The following is a 17,065-nucleotide window of genomic DNA, read 5'->3' as shown; positions in this document are numbered from 1 at the left end:
AGAAAAATTCTTATAAATTTTCTCTCTTTTCAGGCTACCCGTAACTTTTCTCCAACATCTTTTCATGCTTCAAGTTTAAAGTTTGGAATTGCTGCACTGCATTATCATCGCCGATAGCCGATATGTGTTCCATTTTAAAGGCACCATAATCTTGGAGGATTTATTATAAAATTAAGGTAAATAAAGTTTTTAAATAATTGCATTGCGCATACATATTTTTCTTCTTCTAGATATTCTTAAATGCAATTTTAATAATGTGGTTTTTGCCATGTTCACAGGTTTCCATGATAAAAATCCGGGATACAGGACAGGGATCAAGAGGGCTGTGAAATGAAGAAGACTTGCATCTCATCACAAAGTTTCTACACATGATTGTTATGGACAAAGTGACTTAAATTTTCTCAGTGTTGATGTGATTTATTTTGAACCAGATTAGAATAAAACTGAATGAATCCATAATTTTAATTAATTTATATTTTCTTTAACACCAAATCCTAAATAATGAAAATAAAAAGCGCGAAATATATTTTTATGCGAAGCCGTGAATTTTCATATTGCCGGCATACCAAAATTCATGCCTCTCATGAGAACTGCCCAAGCGACGCCAGTAAAACTCATGCGCGCATGGATCCTGTGAGCGTACCTCATGAAAACTCATGTCGCACCTGAATTTGAGATTCATGTCGCGATGGTCTTTGAATTACACGTTATTTCATGAAAATCCCTCCAGGTTTTTCTTAGAGTGCAGGGTGCTGTGTATTTAATTACATGATGTCTTTGCCTGAGCGCAGCAGCAGCTAGCACCGTCGTAAACAACGTCTGGATAAACAGCTCTCGAGCGCGCGGTAATTTAAACACCGGTGCCTTGCTTAATTACGTATACGGCACCGCGAGACAGCTGCCGCGCGCGACTAATTCAAAAGCCCTATACCCCTTATCGTGGCGGTGGATAGGCAACCTGTCGGACTCCATGCCACTCATTCACATGATAACTAAGGAGCAAAAGAAAGATCGTAGCGCACAGGTCAAGCTTTTTAAGTATAGATAGTGGATTAAGAGTTATTTTATAAAATTCATTTTCAAATGTTTAAAAAAAAAATTACCAGCAGTACCTACAATGGTTGCATAGAAATTTTCTTTTCGAACTGTTCTTAAATTCTTTTCTTATACCAGCAATGAATTGAAATATACTTTTATTTGCTTTCAATTAAGTTTGCTAAGTATTTTAAGTTTGACCCTCTAAACTATTTTTCTAATTCCTATTAAAATTGTTTTTAAATTTAAAAAAATATATATACAATATAAATGAAATGAATAAATCAAGTATAAATTTGCCGTGAGAATTTAAAATCAAAATTTATAATTTTGAATGTTTTTTCACTTTTAGTAAATTTCCTAACTTTTTTCAGGCGTTTAAATCCTCTCCATTTACTTAGAAGAGAGCTTTTGTAAACATCAGTTTAACCAAAATTTGTTATTTTCTGTTTGCAGACTCGAAAGACTCAGGGACTGCGTCAAGTGAGGACGGCGAGCGTCCGCACCATCGACTGGAGTTGATGAACAGGCCGCCGCGACCGGACACGGGCACCGGCAGCGACTGGAGCGATGCACGTCCGGACAGCGGTCCAGACTCGCCCGAGTACCTGTACGAAAAAGCGCAACACCACCAGCACCACATGCTGCACCATCCGGCAGTCAAGGTGGCCCCAGGGTCACCACCTTCGGACGGTGTGGTCAAGCCGCGCATCTGGTCCCTCGCCGACATGGCCAGCAAAGAAAACGACCATTCGGCGCCGCCGTCGCACCACGCCTCCGCCTTCTACTCAGGCAAATTGGTTCCGGCGTCGATGGCGGCCCGAGCGGCCGCCGCCGCGGCCGCCGGCCTCGCCCAACACCCGCCCCACCACCCCATGTACGCGCGGCCGCCGGCGCCGCACCCTGACCTCTATCGTCTCTACAGTGGCGCCGCCGCGCATCTCCACGGCGGCGACGTTTCCCTTCTCGAATCCTACACGCGCCAGTTTGCCCTGAACGGCGGCGCCAACGGTGCCCCCCTCTCCATGTTGTCCAAAGCGGCGGCCGTGGCCGCCGCAGGAGGCGCCGCCTTTCTAAACGGCGCCGCCGGCCTGACGCCGATTCCCTCGTCGGCGTCGTCCAGCTCGGCCTCTTCGATCGAGCACCAGCTGCACTCGGCCGGTCTATTGACCAAAGTGGGCGGGTCTTCGAGCCCTCCGCCGCCGCACACCGCCCTGCCGGCGGACAAGAGCCCTCCGAGCAGCACGGCGGCCAAGGCTTGACTAGCGGCCGCCGGCGGCGTCGCCAGGCCAGGCGCCCGCTACGCCACCAACGTCGCCCTGCAGTGGTGAAGCCGAGAGCAAAAACTCAAAAGTGCTTTTCGTTTTTCCAAAATAAAAAATGAGATCATCTCCGTGTGCGTACCAAAGACAAATCGCCGAGACTCTTTTCTGTTTTATGTGATGACGAACCGCGCATTAACTTATATAACCGTTCGTGAATGGATTATACATACAAATATCTCTGTCGTTGTGTGTAAGAGTTAAAGACATGATTAAAAAGAAGAAGAAAAAAACGCTGTTCGTGTTTCGGAGCGAAAATGTGTAACACAATTATATTTAACACACGCATTATAAATTGCAATTACTACGTGGCGCGTGGAGAGAGAAGAGGTGTTTCATTAATTATTTTGATCAATTTCTTGATGACTGGCTACTTTTTCAATGTGATACAAAATATCATTCATAATTAATTAATTAATTGCGGTTAATTACTCGAGAATAATTATGTGTATAAAAAACATACGCCAAGTACATATTAGTTGGTAGGTGAGCATTTTATAAAGAGGTGTTTTTATTTGCCGCGCGACATTTTTTTTCCTTTTTCGAGTCGTCGACATACTATTATTGCGTAGAGAGAGTATAATTATATCCATCGTCAACAGCTTTCATACAAAACGGAGCCACTCAATTTATTATGCCTGTATATCCATTTCAAGTTGAACCTAATTAAGTTCATGCCAAGGCCTGTTATTATTTTTCTAAATGAGTTGCCTTTTGAACAAACAACCAAAGCATTTTATCCTCTTTTAAAAAAAACGAATTCCTTGTCACTTGCGTGTTTCGATTTTCGCAATTCACACGCCACCCTTTAAAATTTATATAAAAAAAAGTATTGAAATCGTAGAAAAATTCCTTAGCAAACAATTTTTAATTCGCATCTGATTTGGTGTCGCTCAATGTGAATCGTTTTCATTGCGCGCAAAAATAAAATACACACGCGAACGTATTTAAAACTAAAAAGTGGGTGTAATTGTGTGTATTGCTGAGAGAGCGAAAGAAAGAAAATGTACGAAGCGGGGAGACAAACGATACCTCGTTTTGATTAATTGTCATCTCGCCAGTGACGCAAAACCTTTGTCAAATGAAAACTATATTAAAGAGAAAATCGTATATAAAAAGTACTACTCGTTGTTTCAATGAAAATCAAAACCCACCGCCGTGGCATGAATTACAAATTCCTTGCAGACGCACCCGCGAGATGCGATCCAGAATTCAATTTTTCTACCTCATAATGCTGATGGAGAACCGCAAGCTGTCATGCTGCAGCAGTCTTTAGACATCACCTGTGGTTGCCGAGCCTCGAGGTGCATTTTTCACTGCGTGCAGAGCAAAGCATACAGGATTATCATTGAACAGTCCTAAAAAATGCAGAGTATAGAATTAAATTGTGCACTTCTATCTTCAAAATACAACGAAGGACGGCAAATTTCTGAATGGAGCTTTTTACTTATTATCTTTGTTGTTTGCTCACAATAAGAATTAGACTAGAGATGCATTCTGGAATTAGAGTTAATAATTAAAAATTAATTCATTAAACGCAAATCTACCTCGATTTTCTTCTTTGAAAATATTTATGCCATCAAGTAATAATTCGAAATAAAAATTGTTTTAAAATTTTTCATTAAATAATAAGCAATCAAAAGAATTTAAAATAAAATATTTTATAAAGCGAACTGCATAAATTATAATTTATAATATAACGATAACTTTGGTTTTGAATCATTTATAAAAAATATTACCAAAAATTTAATAAAATTGATAAATATATTTTCAACAATTTTATGTATTTTCATGATCAGCAAATATACTGCCCGACTTTTACCTATTGACAGAAAATTATTGTCACTTCATCTTTGTCAATTATCATTGTTTCATCTTTTTTATTTCAAATGAAACCACAATTAATGCGCATAGATAGGTTCTTTAGTGATATTGAATGTATTTATATTGTTGCAAACAACGTATATTAGGTATATTAATAATAATTAATGATTGCTGATAAAGTGCTTCAGCAATCTCACTGCCTAAAAGCAAGATATACGTGTAAATTATAAATTCAAAGAAAAGACAATTGATTTTGAGAGAAGAAAAGAAAATTACAGTCTACATTAAAATAAAAGTTTTTAAAAACCACAACATTCATTTCACGTTAAATAAATTTAAATATTACGTATTTTATTAGTAAAAGGAATGCAAAAATCAAATGTTTTTAGCGGCTGATTGATCTGATTCTATTTCTTTTAGATATTTCAAATCATTTTTATTTATTATCTCACAGGTATGAAGAGGTGATGTCCATAATATATTTTAATATTTCAACTGAATTTGCGAAAAATTTGGAAACGACTGCACAAAAATATTATATGGAATAAAAATCCCTCAATCAATTTTCTTTCCCAACTTTAATCACATTAATTCAGAAGCAAATGGACTGACAATGAGAGAGCTCGTGAACATTGCGAGAGAGGGGTCGTTGCCTGAGCTGACTTTGGAGAGCCAGTTTTTAAGGCAAATCTTTTCTGCTCGGCTAGTGTGCCGCTGTCAAATTAGCGAGAAATTTAGCGCGCGAGATTGGCCTCTGCGCGTTTTATATAAAAAGTAATGGCTGCGCTATAGCTGTGCTCTTATTCGAAATAGGCTGCTCAAGACCGCACACGGATCATTTACAATTGAAATCGACTCGCGGCTGCCTCTCTCTCCGCCTTTGTGTAAAAATGTTTTCGTGAGCACATCATCACATCATGATTCTTTGCTTTTATTACGCGTAATAAAAAGGCAGCTCTCTCATCGCATCTCTCGGTGGTGGCGGCGGCGGCGGCTGTGAAGCTCCCATTCCATCACATAATAATAATGAATTGAATCGCGCGAGTTGCTGTGAGTTGTTATTATATATGCGCGCCCGGTATATTATTATTATTAAGGGCGTAAAAAGAGCAAGCCAGGGAAAATTCCTTCGCTTACGCTGCATGTGAATTTCAAATATACGGATGAAAAAATGTATAGAGCAATAATAAAAAGGCAGCAACGACCGCGGCGTTGCTGTTAATTATTATTTTCCACCGCGCGGTTCATTAATTTTCCTGTTGAAAACTTTTTACTTCTTCCGCTACTCGAGTCGCTTTTCCCGAACGCCCTCTGCGCGACGAGAGCTGCTGTTTTATGCATTTGGACTTTTTTATTGTTGCGACGACAGTTAAACGGTCGGATGTGCATTTCCAGCAGCTAAAAGTTTTGTTCCACTAATGAGTGAGGGTCCTAAATGAGATTTTCAGTACAATTAATTTCATAAATAATATAAATTATTTATAACAATGCGGTGCAAAGAATGAATGATTGTAATTATTTACAAAATGATAATCACTTAATGGAAAAGTAAATTAATTTTGAAATTTAATTTGTAAAATAAAATTCAATGACTGCCTGACTGTATCTAAGCTAAGTATAGCGCTATAAATAACAGATAATTTTTACAAAGGCTATAAATATGCATTTTAATTTAATTATCAACACGCATTTAATGAAAAATTTACAAATTACTTATCGATCAAAAGTTTACTTGCAATTGCAAGTAATTTTTTTTTTTTTAAATAAAACAACAATTTAAATCTTAAATTTATTAAGTAAAATAACTCACCTTAGTTGATAAAAATTAAAATTAAATAAATAAACCATAATTCAAAATTTTTGTTGCTTAATGAAAACTGGGATTTTACAAGGTAATTTGGTTTTTAAACAGCTCTTTTAATCAACATAGTGCTGGTAAATGAATTAATTATGGACTCATGGAAAATTGATATGATATAGGAATAAAATTTTTGTTAATTTTTTTTACTCCTAGAATATATATTTTTTTATTATCTAGTGAGAAATTGTTAGGTATTTTGATTGCAAATGAATAACTTATTTTTTATTCAAAATTATTGATTATTATTATAAAGTTTGTTAAAAAATGCACTGCAGTGTTTTTAAGTTCATTTTATACATTTCAGATAAAAGCTTTCGTCAAAAAATTTTATGTCGTAGGAAGGGATGTGACAGAATTATATTTTTTTCTTCAATATTTCTCATCTGGCTGCTCCAAGAGTGGCTTTTTATCATGAGACCGTCATGCTCTCCTTTTCGGTCTCTTTCCGTCTGATGGAAAACAAACGGCCGATTTTAGGTGTGTGCTGTGTCGGTGTTTTTGATCCGCGCGGTCTCGGGGGTCGGTCTGAGGAGACACCGCAGCAGACGCGCTCGGCTTTTATTTCTCATCAACTCGGTTGACTTCTTACTTGCATTACCAGCCAGTCTTTGTTTGCGCGCCTGGCCCGGCTTGAGTTTCTTCTGCTTTTCTGCTGTTTTGATACCGCGCCCCGCGTCATCATTCAATACACACACGGAGCTGTATTTTCTTTACATTTTATTGTGTCTGCCAACTTGTCTCTCGCAGAATCGCTACCGTGCAACCCGCGCGACTTTTTTTGCAAAGGCGGCCGCTTTTGGCTGGGAGGTTTACGCCTCGAATGAAAGCAGACGGTTGTTTTTCCTCGAGTTTTTTTTACTTGAAATTACCCAAGCTAAATATTTTAAAGGTTTTTTGTTTTGGGCTTATTTATTTGTAATGTTATCGATTTCTTTTTTTCAGAAACAAAACATGATGAAACTTTGTCGTCCTATCGCTGTTTTGATACAAAAGGCAGCGATACTTACAATCTAGAGACGAGTTTGACAGCGGCTGTGAGGTTATGAGGAGGAAAACAAATTTTTAGTCTATGGGGTTTAAATTTTAGAGGTGCTTTTGTTTTATTTTATATTTCTAAAATTAGTAATCCATTTTTTCAGAATAATAACATTTTTTTATTTCAAAATAGCATCATAACATTTTTATAATTTTTTTATTTTATATAATCATCATCATCAAAATATTTTATATAATAGATTGTGAAATTTTCAAATTGAAAAGGTTGATGTATTTTATACAACAAAAAATGTAAATTTTATATTTTGATTACAATGTTTGCTGTAATTTTCTGATAAATAATAAATAATTAAAAATATTCCACGTGACACATAATAACTATACTAATCGATACTAATTATAAATATATAGAATTTAATAACTGAAATAATTATTTACTTTGCATAACAAATTTAACATTCAATTTCAAAATTTTTCTATCCACCACTTATAAAATTCAATCTGTTTATGTCATTTGGCTTTAATAATTTTTGTCAAATAATTATTTGATGTTACATACATAAAATGCGACTAATAGCGAGGAACAAAAATAATAATAAAAAATTTTGATCAGTTTAAAAATAAATACTTCATTACTTTACAAGATTAAAATCATTTTGGTTATATTCCCCCGAAAAAAAGTCGACCATTAGTGTCAAGCAACTCGATTTTTCAAGCGATATCTGTTTTTAAATAATCTCTAAGGCGTTGTTTTTAAATATGTAAATTCTATACTTTGAAGCAGAAAAATAATATTCGCCCACGGGAGGACAATTTTCTAATGTGAAATTAAACGCCGAGATACACACCAACTGATGTCGGCGAGAGAAACTTTTAATTACAAGTCATCTTTCTCTCTGATCTCATACAACATTTTCAGGCGACATGGAAGTTTATTGGCGGAGAAAATTTGCCAGAAAACTGGTTTTGCGCGTCGATATCGAGAAAGGCTTGGAACAAAAATAAATTCGGCCAGCAGGCGCTGCTCTCCTTTTCGTATTTCCATAAAACTTGTTTAATGCTTGTGTTTGAGATACGGTGCCGCGATATGAGCGCGACCGACGACGACCAGCGCCCAGCACTGTGTTGAAAACCCAACATTTATGTATATGCGTGTGCGAAGCAAAATAATTCGAACAGCAGAATTAATGTAAGAAGTGCTTTGCGCACAATCTGTTTCACGCGTTGCTGCGGCCTCAATTCTCTCAACGCAGTTCAGAAAAAGCATGAGATTGATCTTACATAAATGTATTGAGAAACAATTTTGTTCACTAAAAAGAGAAAGAAATTATTAAAAATTTTATATTGAATTATAAATTTTGCATTAATTTTATAAAAAATAAAATTATATTTATATTTAAATTACATACATTTAAAAAAGAATAAATTTTAATTTTATTATATATTATTTTTTTTTACATTTTTCATATTGATTCTTAGATATTGTTTTGTTTCGGCTTAAGGTAAAAGTTGATTTAAAAAGTTATTGATCAAAATAGTTATATATACCTCATTCTACATGGCCACCAATGTTCAAATTCTATACAAATAATCCAAAATATTAAATAGCAGGCTAAAATTTTTTCTAATTATAAAATTCAATTAAAAAAATCTTTACCACAATATAAATATAAGAAGCTGGGATTTTTGCAACAATTATAAATCATATATTATGATATAAATTTAATAAATTTTTGTTGAGAAATATTATTCTCTAAATAGAAATTAAATGATAACAGTTTCAATGAAATACACCGAAGTCGATCCCAAACGTTTTTTGTTTCATGAACCAAATCTACAACTCTTCCCTGAAACTGAATTGCGACCAAAGATCAAATCTCTCGCGGAATGAATGAGGTTCCAGCTGTAAAGCCGGCAGAGGAGCGTTTGTTATTCCCATTGATAAAGGCAGAAAAGGAAAAAAAATATTTACAAACTGGGCGCGAGATATTAATCTTTGCCGATGGAAGAGAGCAGCGTGGATATAAGAATGGTATGCGTGCGAGAGGAGCAGGTCGCCGCCGTCAGGGGTCCTGAATGCGAAGGGCGAGGCCCTGTGCGTCCGGATGAATGGGTCGGACACGAGCCCCCGGAGTTCTCCAGAGGGAAAAACGAGCACCATTTATCACAGCAAGGCCTCAATGAATTTCGGACCACTTGGAATGTGCGTCTGGAATTTCATTCTGAAAAATTATATAAAGGCACTCACTGACTTTTAAATCTTATAATAAAAAGAAGACGACTGCATTAAAAATTATACTTAACACTAGGAAATTGAATCTTTTAAAATTTTTAAACGCAATTACTTGACGCTTGAAATGAGGTGGCTCTACGCCAAGAAAATGCTCAATCAAGAGGGCTTTCGTCCGGAGGTGTGACAATTTTACCGCCTAATAATCACGTCATCACTTTTCTTTCATGTTATTTTACGGCCTGCGAGGCTAAATTAGAAGTGTATGGTGGTGCGAGTTTGTTGCCCGCGCGATCCTTTTTTATTTATTTACAAACACCAGTCCAACATTTCGTTTTCGGGTCAATTAAACCAAGTTGAGGAACTTTTTGCACCAAAATTTAAATAGGCTCTGCTTGACAATCCGCGAAAACGGTGTTTCAAAATATTTTGAGTTCAGTTCAAAGGGGGGAAAGAAAAAGAATTCCGTTTGGAACCTTGCAAGTGAAAAGTAACTTTGTCACACCCCAAGGTCTCTCTTTGAAATTTTTTAGAATTTATACTTTTCATCCACTAGTTTGGGACTTTGTAGAAGAAATTTCACTGGGTGTGAGAATGCGTTTTGTTTGTAACGAGTCGTACAGCACTTTATTAGAGTCGCTGCAAGCAAGTTGGCGGTTTGTGACTGTTTAGCAAACGTGCGATGACACGTTTAGGGCCGCGTTCCTGCGTCGTGATTAATCCGCACATCGCGTGTGTGACATTTATTTTCGCATGCACCGCCTCAAGAAAGCGAGAATTAAATAAATAACGCCTTGAGAGCCGAAAAGCAAACGAGACGCCTTTTAATTCACCTCCAGCACTCGAAAACATCAATTAAGCGACGCGCGCGTTTATATTTAGGGAATCGAATTATAATTTACACGAAAAGGCACTCACCGAAAAATTAAACGCACTCTCTCATCTGCGTTAAATTAAGCGCCCCCGCGACAAACAACGATTATTCGTGTTTAAGTGCTGCTGGACGCGGCTGATGGAAAACACACGCACATTGTTCCGAGGTGAATCGGAACCCAAAAGCTATATGGTGAGCTGATGTTCAACAGTGGTGCGCCCCGATGACAGCTTTATTCATCCTGCCGCGCGCGTTGATGACTTATTTTTTCTTAGCGCGGCCCTGTTTATTTTCATCGCCTCCGAGTGGTGATGGGGACATTTGTTTGAATCGTCCGTGTTGCGTTCCGTGTCCAGGAATAAAAACAACATTTCTCTCAGTCAAATATAATCGCGTTAATAAATTGGCCCACCGCTTGGGAGGAAAGGGTTGAAATTCATCACAACGTTTGAGAATATATGTATTGCGAGAGGGACGAACATAATTTATTATAAGATCCTTGACGATCCACGGCAGAGAGCCAATCACTAACAAAATATAATGTATTGGTCATAAGGTTAATTAATTAAATAGTTTTATTTAGATATTTCTCATGCCCTATTGTAAATTTTATCATTTGATGCTTTATATTTAAATTAAAAACTTTTGCATGTTTTCTTCTCTCTATTTCTAGCAGATTTTAGGCATTCAAAGACAAACCATAAATCATGCAGAAATTTGTTGTGTTTGAGAACAGTTAATTTATGATAGTTTACATCTAAATTGCAAATGATATTATGTGGCTTTAAAAAAATTGCCTCTTCATTGTCTATTTTCTTAAGTTTAGAATCGCTTAGTATCTCAGCGGCATTTATATATTCCCATAATTTATTACAGCTAAAAATAAAAGTTTTGTTTTGGCTCTTTTTACAAAATTAATGGCTGTATTCGTGGAATAATGGCCTCAAGTCCACATAATACGAGTCTACATCATCAAATCACACGGACGGAATTATACTTTTTAAACGTGCTCCGATGAAATTCAATCTCGACACCTAATTTCAATTGTCCTTGGCATTCAACATGGTATATATGTGCAATATATAATAACTCTTCCACGAAACGCGAAACAATGCGTAAAATTTCCGAGACGAGTGTATTCTTTTTTCAATTTGAAAGTCGTTTATTGCATGTCGAAGCCGCTGCCTGCAGAATTAGAAACAAACAAAATAATGAAGCCATCGTTTTCACGGAATTACATTTCGCGCGCGGTGAGTTATGTGAGCGTGAAGCAACTCGATTAAACTTTCAAATGACCGCAATAAATCTCGAACGCAGATTCCAAGATTAAAAAATGTTTGCCTTTTCGGGAATAAGTTTTATATGTCTCGGAATATATTGCGTTCGGGCAGAGTGAATCCGACAGGGGCACACATACAATATCTAGCCACGTGGTGCTTGACTGGAGAGAGACAGAAAGAAGAAGAAAGAAGTCTCTGTCCTCGCGGGGATATTGGTTTGCGCGACAATTGTATATTGCAAATCCCCACAGGGGATTGGGAAACAGTTTGAGGGACAGTTCTACAGATGCTGCGGTGCTTATTGGACTGCGAGAGATATGAGATCTCAATTCTTCCGCAAAGCTCCTCCGAGACTGTGTATGAAAAAAATAAAATACGTCGAGCCCCATATTGTGCCACCGTCCGTCAGAACAACACCGAAATGAAATTTCCTCCCCGACAGAAAAATTATATAATTTCAATATTAAATACATCATCCGTCAATAATAATCAATCTCGAGTCTTATTTGTTTTTAGCTTGGATGAAAAAAAAATTGATTAGGAGCTAAACAAATCGCGACGAGGTGTCAAAAAGGCGCTGCTAGCGGCGAAACCACGGTGGCACAGCTTTTCCGATTTCCAGCAGCACGAGAATGAAAAGGAAACACATTGTTCCCGGCGTGTTCTTTCCATCCACGTGCATGTGTATGCAGGTTGGCCCGAAACAATGTGTCGAAGCGCGCTGAATACATTTCTTCAATAACCTGCGCGCCCTTTGTCTCTTTGAGCTCCCCATTGTGCAAAGGCGTCTCCTTCGCTGCCGCCTCGTCGCCGCCGACGACACGGATACGTGGTGTTGATTATTGATTAAATTTAAATGGTGAAAAAAGTCCCTTCTTTTTCTTGTAAAAAATTGGGTTTATAAGAAAATTCCAAAATGCAACCTGCTTGACACGGTTGTACATCCAGGTTGCCTAAATTTGATTGCTTTCAGAGGTTGAAGGTTGATTTCAGGGATAATTGCTCTAGGGGATGTTTTCTTTTTTTCTTTTCAATGGGAGCAAGCGTGAAGCGTGGGTGTGAAGTGCACAATGGGGCTGCGGCTCGTTAGTGATCCTTGGTTGCGCCCTCGCGGCACCGCCGCCGCCGCTTCCGATGTCACCTCATCAACAGCGAAAAAATTGTTATTATTTTCCCTCTTCGCACGCCGTCAGACGAGTGAAGAAATAATCGTGCGCCTTTCGTCATCATTAGGCCGTGCATGTGTATATGAATATGCATGGCGCCGCTCTTTGTGCTCTGCGAATTCAACAAACTTTGCATTGGTTTCATTATTCACAAAATGCACGTTATTTGAAGACAAGGCACTTTGTTCTCTGGCAGTGCGTGCGTTCGGTGCGACTCATAATACGAGACGAGAGGTGCATTCAATCTCCATAATTAATTTGATGTAAAAAAGGCATGCGGAAGAGAGGCACAAAGAAAAACGATATCCATGGTTATTAAGTTTTTTTATTATTCATTATTAAATATTTAATATAATAAAATTATTGCGTTAAGATTAAACAACATTTAAATAAACTCAGCTAGATTTATTAATTTATTTTTATTTTATTTTTTTTAAATTTTATTTATGATTTTTTTTTTGTATTTTTTATATTGTTACCATTCACTATTAATTGGATAACAGCTATCTTAGAAAATAATAAAATGCGTGTTTAACAATTTGTATAAATATTTTATATACATGAGCTTTTGAATTTGCTGTATCATCAAATAATTTAATATCGTATCCCTCTTGAATTATCTTGTTTTTCCTTTCATGTTTACAAATAACAGAGCTATCTTGAAATACTATTATTTACAAATAGCTGCATTTATTAAAAGTTGCGAAGGAAATCGTTGAAGGAAATTTATCGCACATTAATTATGGTTTCTCTGAATGTACGTGCTTTTGTTTTAAGAGTTTTTTTTAGAGTTTTAATGTTATTATTCACTGTTATCGACATTTTTAATTTTTCGGTGAATCTATGAATCACTATGGACTTTAAGTCTATGTACATTTATCTTCTTCAATTTAAAGTTCCTTGACTATAGATTATTTCATTTTCCATATTTTTGCGCTTCCCTTCCCAAGAATTTCTGGAAATTAATGCAACATTTTTGCTGAACCGTCTGAGCCCTACATTATATTCCACATTTATTCTATTAAATAATTACAATCTCGCAAATAAACATCCATCATGAATATAACTTCTCACATCCTCCGACTGAGCCGAAGCGTTAACCGCGGAATTAAAATTTCAAATTGCGCTCGTAAAGCAACCGAAAATTAATCGCACTGAAACGTCGTCGTTTCCTACCGCCGAAAGAATGAAGTAAAAAAATACTATAAATTAAACAAAGCAACGGTCTGTGTCTGTCGCATTAGAGGCAAATAAACTCGTCTCTCTCTCGGTTTTTCTCACACTCGTCGCGACCGCGAGCAGCCCCGCTTGCTATACTTTTCGCTCTTGCATGCGCCTTCGCTCCCTTTGAGATACATTTTACAGAGTGGCGGTCTAATTTTACGCCTGCCTAACATCAATTGGGTAGAACCCCCTCGCTCATCATCTCGACGCGCATTGCGACAGCGGCGACTATAAATATCCCTCTAGATTAGCACTTCTTACATACTCGACTCAAAGCGAGACACAAACGGTGCCGCGAGGAGCGAATGCTCTGAATTGTTATTTTCCCCAGCAAAAATTTACTAACATCTGGTAGACAAGCTGATTCAACAAATTTATTTCCTTGCCTCTTTGGACTCGGCAATTAAAACCTCTGGGTGACGTGACAATTTGAGTTATTGCTGCACAATATGAGAGGTCAAACTAAATTGTGCGTTTTCTTCTCTTCACATTATCAAGATATGAAAAATTTGCATTTAAATGTGTCAGAAGTAGTCCTTCAAAACTTTAAAATTGTTTTTCTAATTCTAGAGATTTGAAATTAAATTAATTTATATTATTATAGATAAATAGATGAACAGCAAAGATATTATTTCTTATACTTTTTACAGTGAAACGAGATATTTACACTTTTAAAAATTTCTGTAATCAAACCACTACATAATTAATTATTATGGTCGAAGTTTCCTCGAGTGGCTTGTTAAGTTTGTTTGCAGACGTCTAATATTTCAGAGTTTCTTGACGAGCAGCGACTTAATTAAAAATGTTGAATGGCCCCTGGAATGTTTACCATATTCACAAAAAGGCATAAAGAGCCTCATAATCCCCAGCGAGAGAGTATTAAAAATACACAGCGGGCGCGAAGAGAGTGAATTATGCTTTCGGATGACACATGTGCGCCACGTCGGTAAAAATAAATATTTATTCACCTTGCTGGCCGTAAAAGATTACGAGCACCGAGTTGTAAATTTATTGTTGAACAAATTTCCGTCGCGGCGCGAACACCGCAGATGACTCACTATATTTGTGAGCAGGGAAATCGAAATAAATTTTGAATTTTTTTATATAATTTCGCTTGGCACGGCGGCCGAAATTATTCAAAATGAAGAGAGGCGCGCAGAGTGAGGAAGAATTAAGTGCCTCCTTGGCCGCGCTTGATGAGCTGGGAAAAAATGCTCTCGCGCGCGAGGATTAATTATAACCGCCCTTAACCAAGTGGTTCAAGTGTTTAACTGCTCGCGGTTGTCAGCGGCTGGATTTACGGCCACTTACTCAAAAAAAGAAGAAGAAGAGTAGGCAGGCTAGCACGGTCGCTCTATTTCGAGTGGCGCGCGGATGGATTTATTTCTTCTCGTGTGCTGCCAGTGTAAACTTTATTTTAGGTAATTCAACCCCTAATGACGCCGAGCAGCGCGGCACCGCACTGCTTTGACTTGCCTTGTACAACAACCAGCCAACCACCGGCCAAATTTATCGACTTGGTATACCCTAGCAATGTTTTTTCCAGATATAATCCAGAACTCTAAAATATATAGCGAACATCAAATGATAAAACCGGTATATGTAAAATTAAAAAAATATATATTTTTTGATTTATTAATTTTACCAGGTTTTTAAATATCAAAACGAGTTTTTTTTAATGTTAGTGACATGATTTATCTTTATAATTCAGTCGTCTTTAAAATTATAATACAGTGCAGTATTTACATAATAAAATATATTAAATATAGAATAATATATTCATGACAGAATAGTCTGGCTAATATATATTATTACGAATTTCTATAAATGGGGTATAAAAAATACAATGCAATTTCATTTCCTATAATCATCACAATTTATGTACATGATAATTATTATGTGATTCCATTTTTATTTTGGAAACTATAATATAATTGAAGTTGTAAATAATTAAGTTTATTAGCTTACCACAATTATAAAATCAACAATTACGAAATGTCTCGTCACCAGTAAAGGATGATTATTCTAAGTTAAATTACAATACATTTCATTTAGGGAAACATATTGAAGAGAGAATTACCAATCAATTATCAATTGATCAATGTGAATTATTTATTATATTTTAAACTCATAATTAAATCCTCAGATAAAGCTAACATAAATTTTGTTAAATTTTTTCATGGAATTGTGACTTTTAAATTATTACAGCTTTAATACTTTAATACATATAAAATTATATTAAAATCTTATATTATTCTCATTATCACTTTTTTTATGGTAGTGTCATCAATAAAAAAGAAAAAATACAAAATATTGGAAATAATACATTTAATAAAATTTAAGTGGCTCAAAACTTAAAATAAAATCATAATTAAATAGTTATTGAATTAATAATAAATCACGTAAAACAACTAATAATAACAAACACTACATATTCTTTTAGTACAATTATTTTTAAGTTCTCTTAATATGATTTGAGTGAGAATATTTTTTTAACTACTTTTTTTTAAAAAAAAAAGGTGCTTCATACAACAACTGAACTATACAACCAATAACTAATGCAAAATATCTTGTTATAATATAACATTTTCCTAATTACTAACTAGCGTAAAAGTTAAATTTATAAAAAAAGCAAACCAGACAGTGGTGATTATTATGACAGTTTTAATTTAATTTCACAACCAACAATTAAGACGGGGCTTGTAGATAAATAATTAATTAATAAAGTATTAAAGCTCTTTTCTACGAATCTCTGAAGCAGACCCAATTTTTTCCTAGTGCTCTCTCGATTCCCCCTCGCAGAGAGCGACACAGACGAGATGTGGCATAATTTATGGCGGACAGAAAATTATCATTAAAAATATTATTTTGACAAGAGCATGTGATGCAACTTGACACCGCGCGCCACCGCACTCACTCGGCTCTGCAGCTCAGACTCGGCCGGCCCGGCAGCGGCGGCGGCGACGAAACAAAAAAATCATTTTCACTGGCTTAACATGAGTATTTATTACTGTCACGCTGCGTGTTTGTTATTGAAATGTATACTTGTGGGTAGAGCGCCGAGCGCGGCCATAACTCACGCGCGCGTTTCTCTGCGAATTATTTCGCGCCGCTCTTATTAGAACATCCGTTTTCAGCACAGCAGACGCCACTGAGACACCTTCCTGTGTCTACGCCCGCTTTTTGCGCCATTTTTCGCACTTGTCCCTATTTCAGAAGCGGAAAGACCACTTGGAAGAAAGAGGAAGTGTAC

General features: G+C 36.5%; 1 protein-coding gene across 1 annotated transcript in view; it reads left to right on the top strand.

The window, feature by feature from the left end:
* LOC132201064 (homeobox protein caupolican) overlaps positions 1 to 2,937 on the top strand; it is a 33,761-nt gene extending 30,824 nt beyond the window's left edge. The window contains exon 5 of the mRNA XM_059626946.1: positions 1,492 to 2,937. Coding sequence (XP_059482929.1) covers positions 1,492 to 2,297 — 806 coding nt within the window. The 3' untranslated portion in view covers positions 2,298 to 2,937. The remainder of the gene's footprint in view (positions 1 to 1,491) is intronic.
* Positions 2,938 to 17,065: the final 14,128 nt, after the last annotated feature.

This window comes from Neocloeon triangulifer, unplaced genomic scaffold (genome assembly GCF_031216515.1).
Source record: "Neocloeon triangulifer isolate White Clay Creek 2 clone unplaced genomic scaffold, ASM3121651v1 ptg000014l, whole genome shotgun sequence".
NCBI classification, from domain to species: Eukaryota; Metazoa; Arthropoda; class Insecta; order Ephemeroptera; family Baetidae; genus Neocloeon; species Neocloeon triangulifer.
This window is presented reverse-complemented; position numbering and strand designations above follow the sequence as displayed.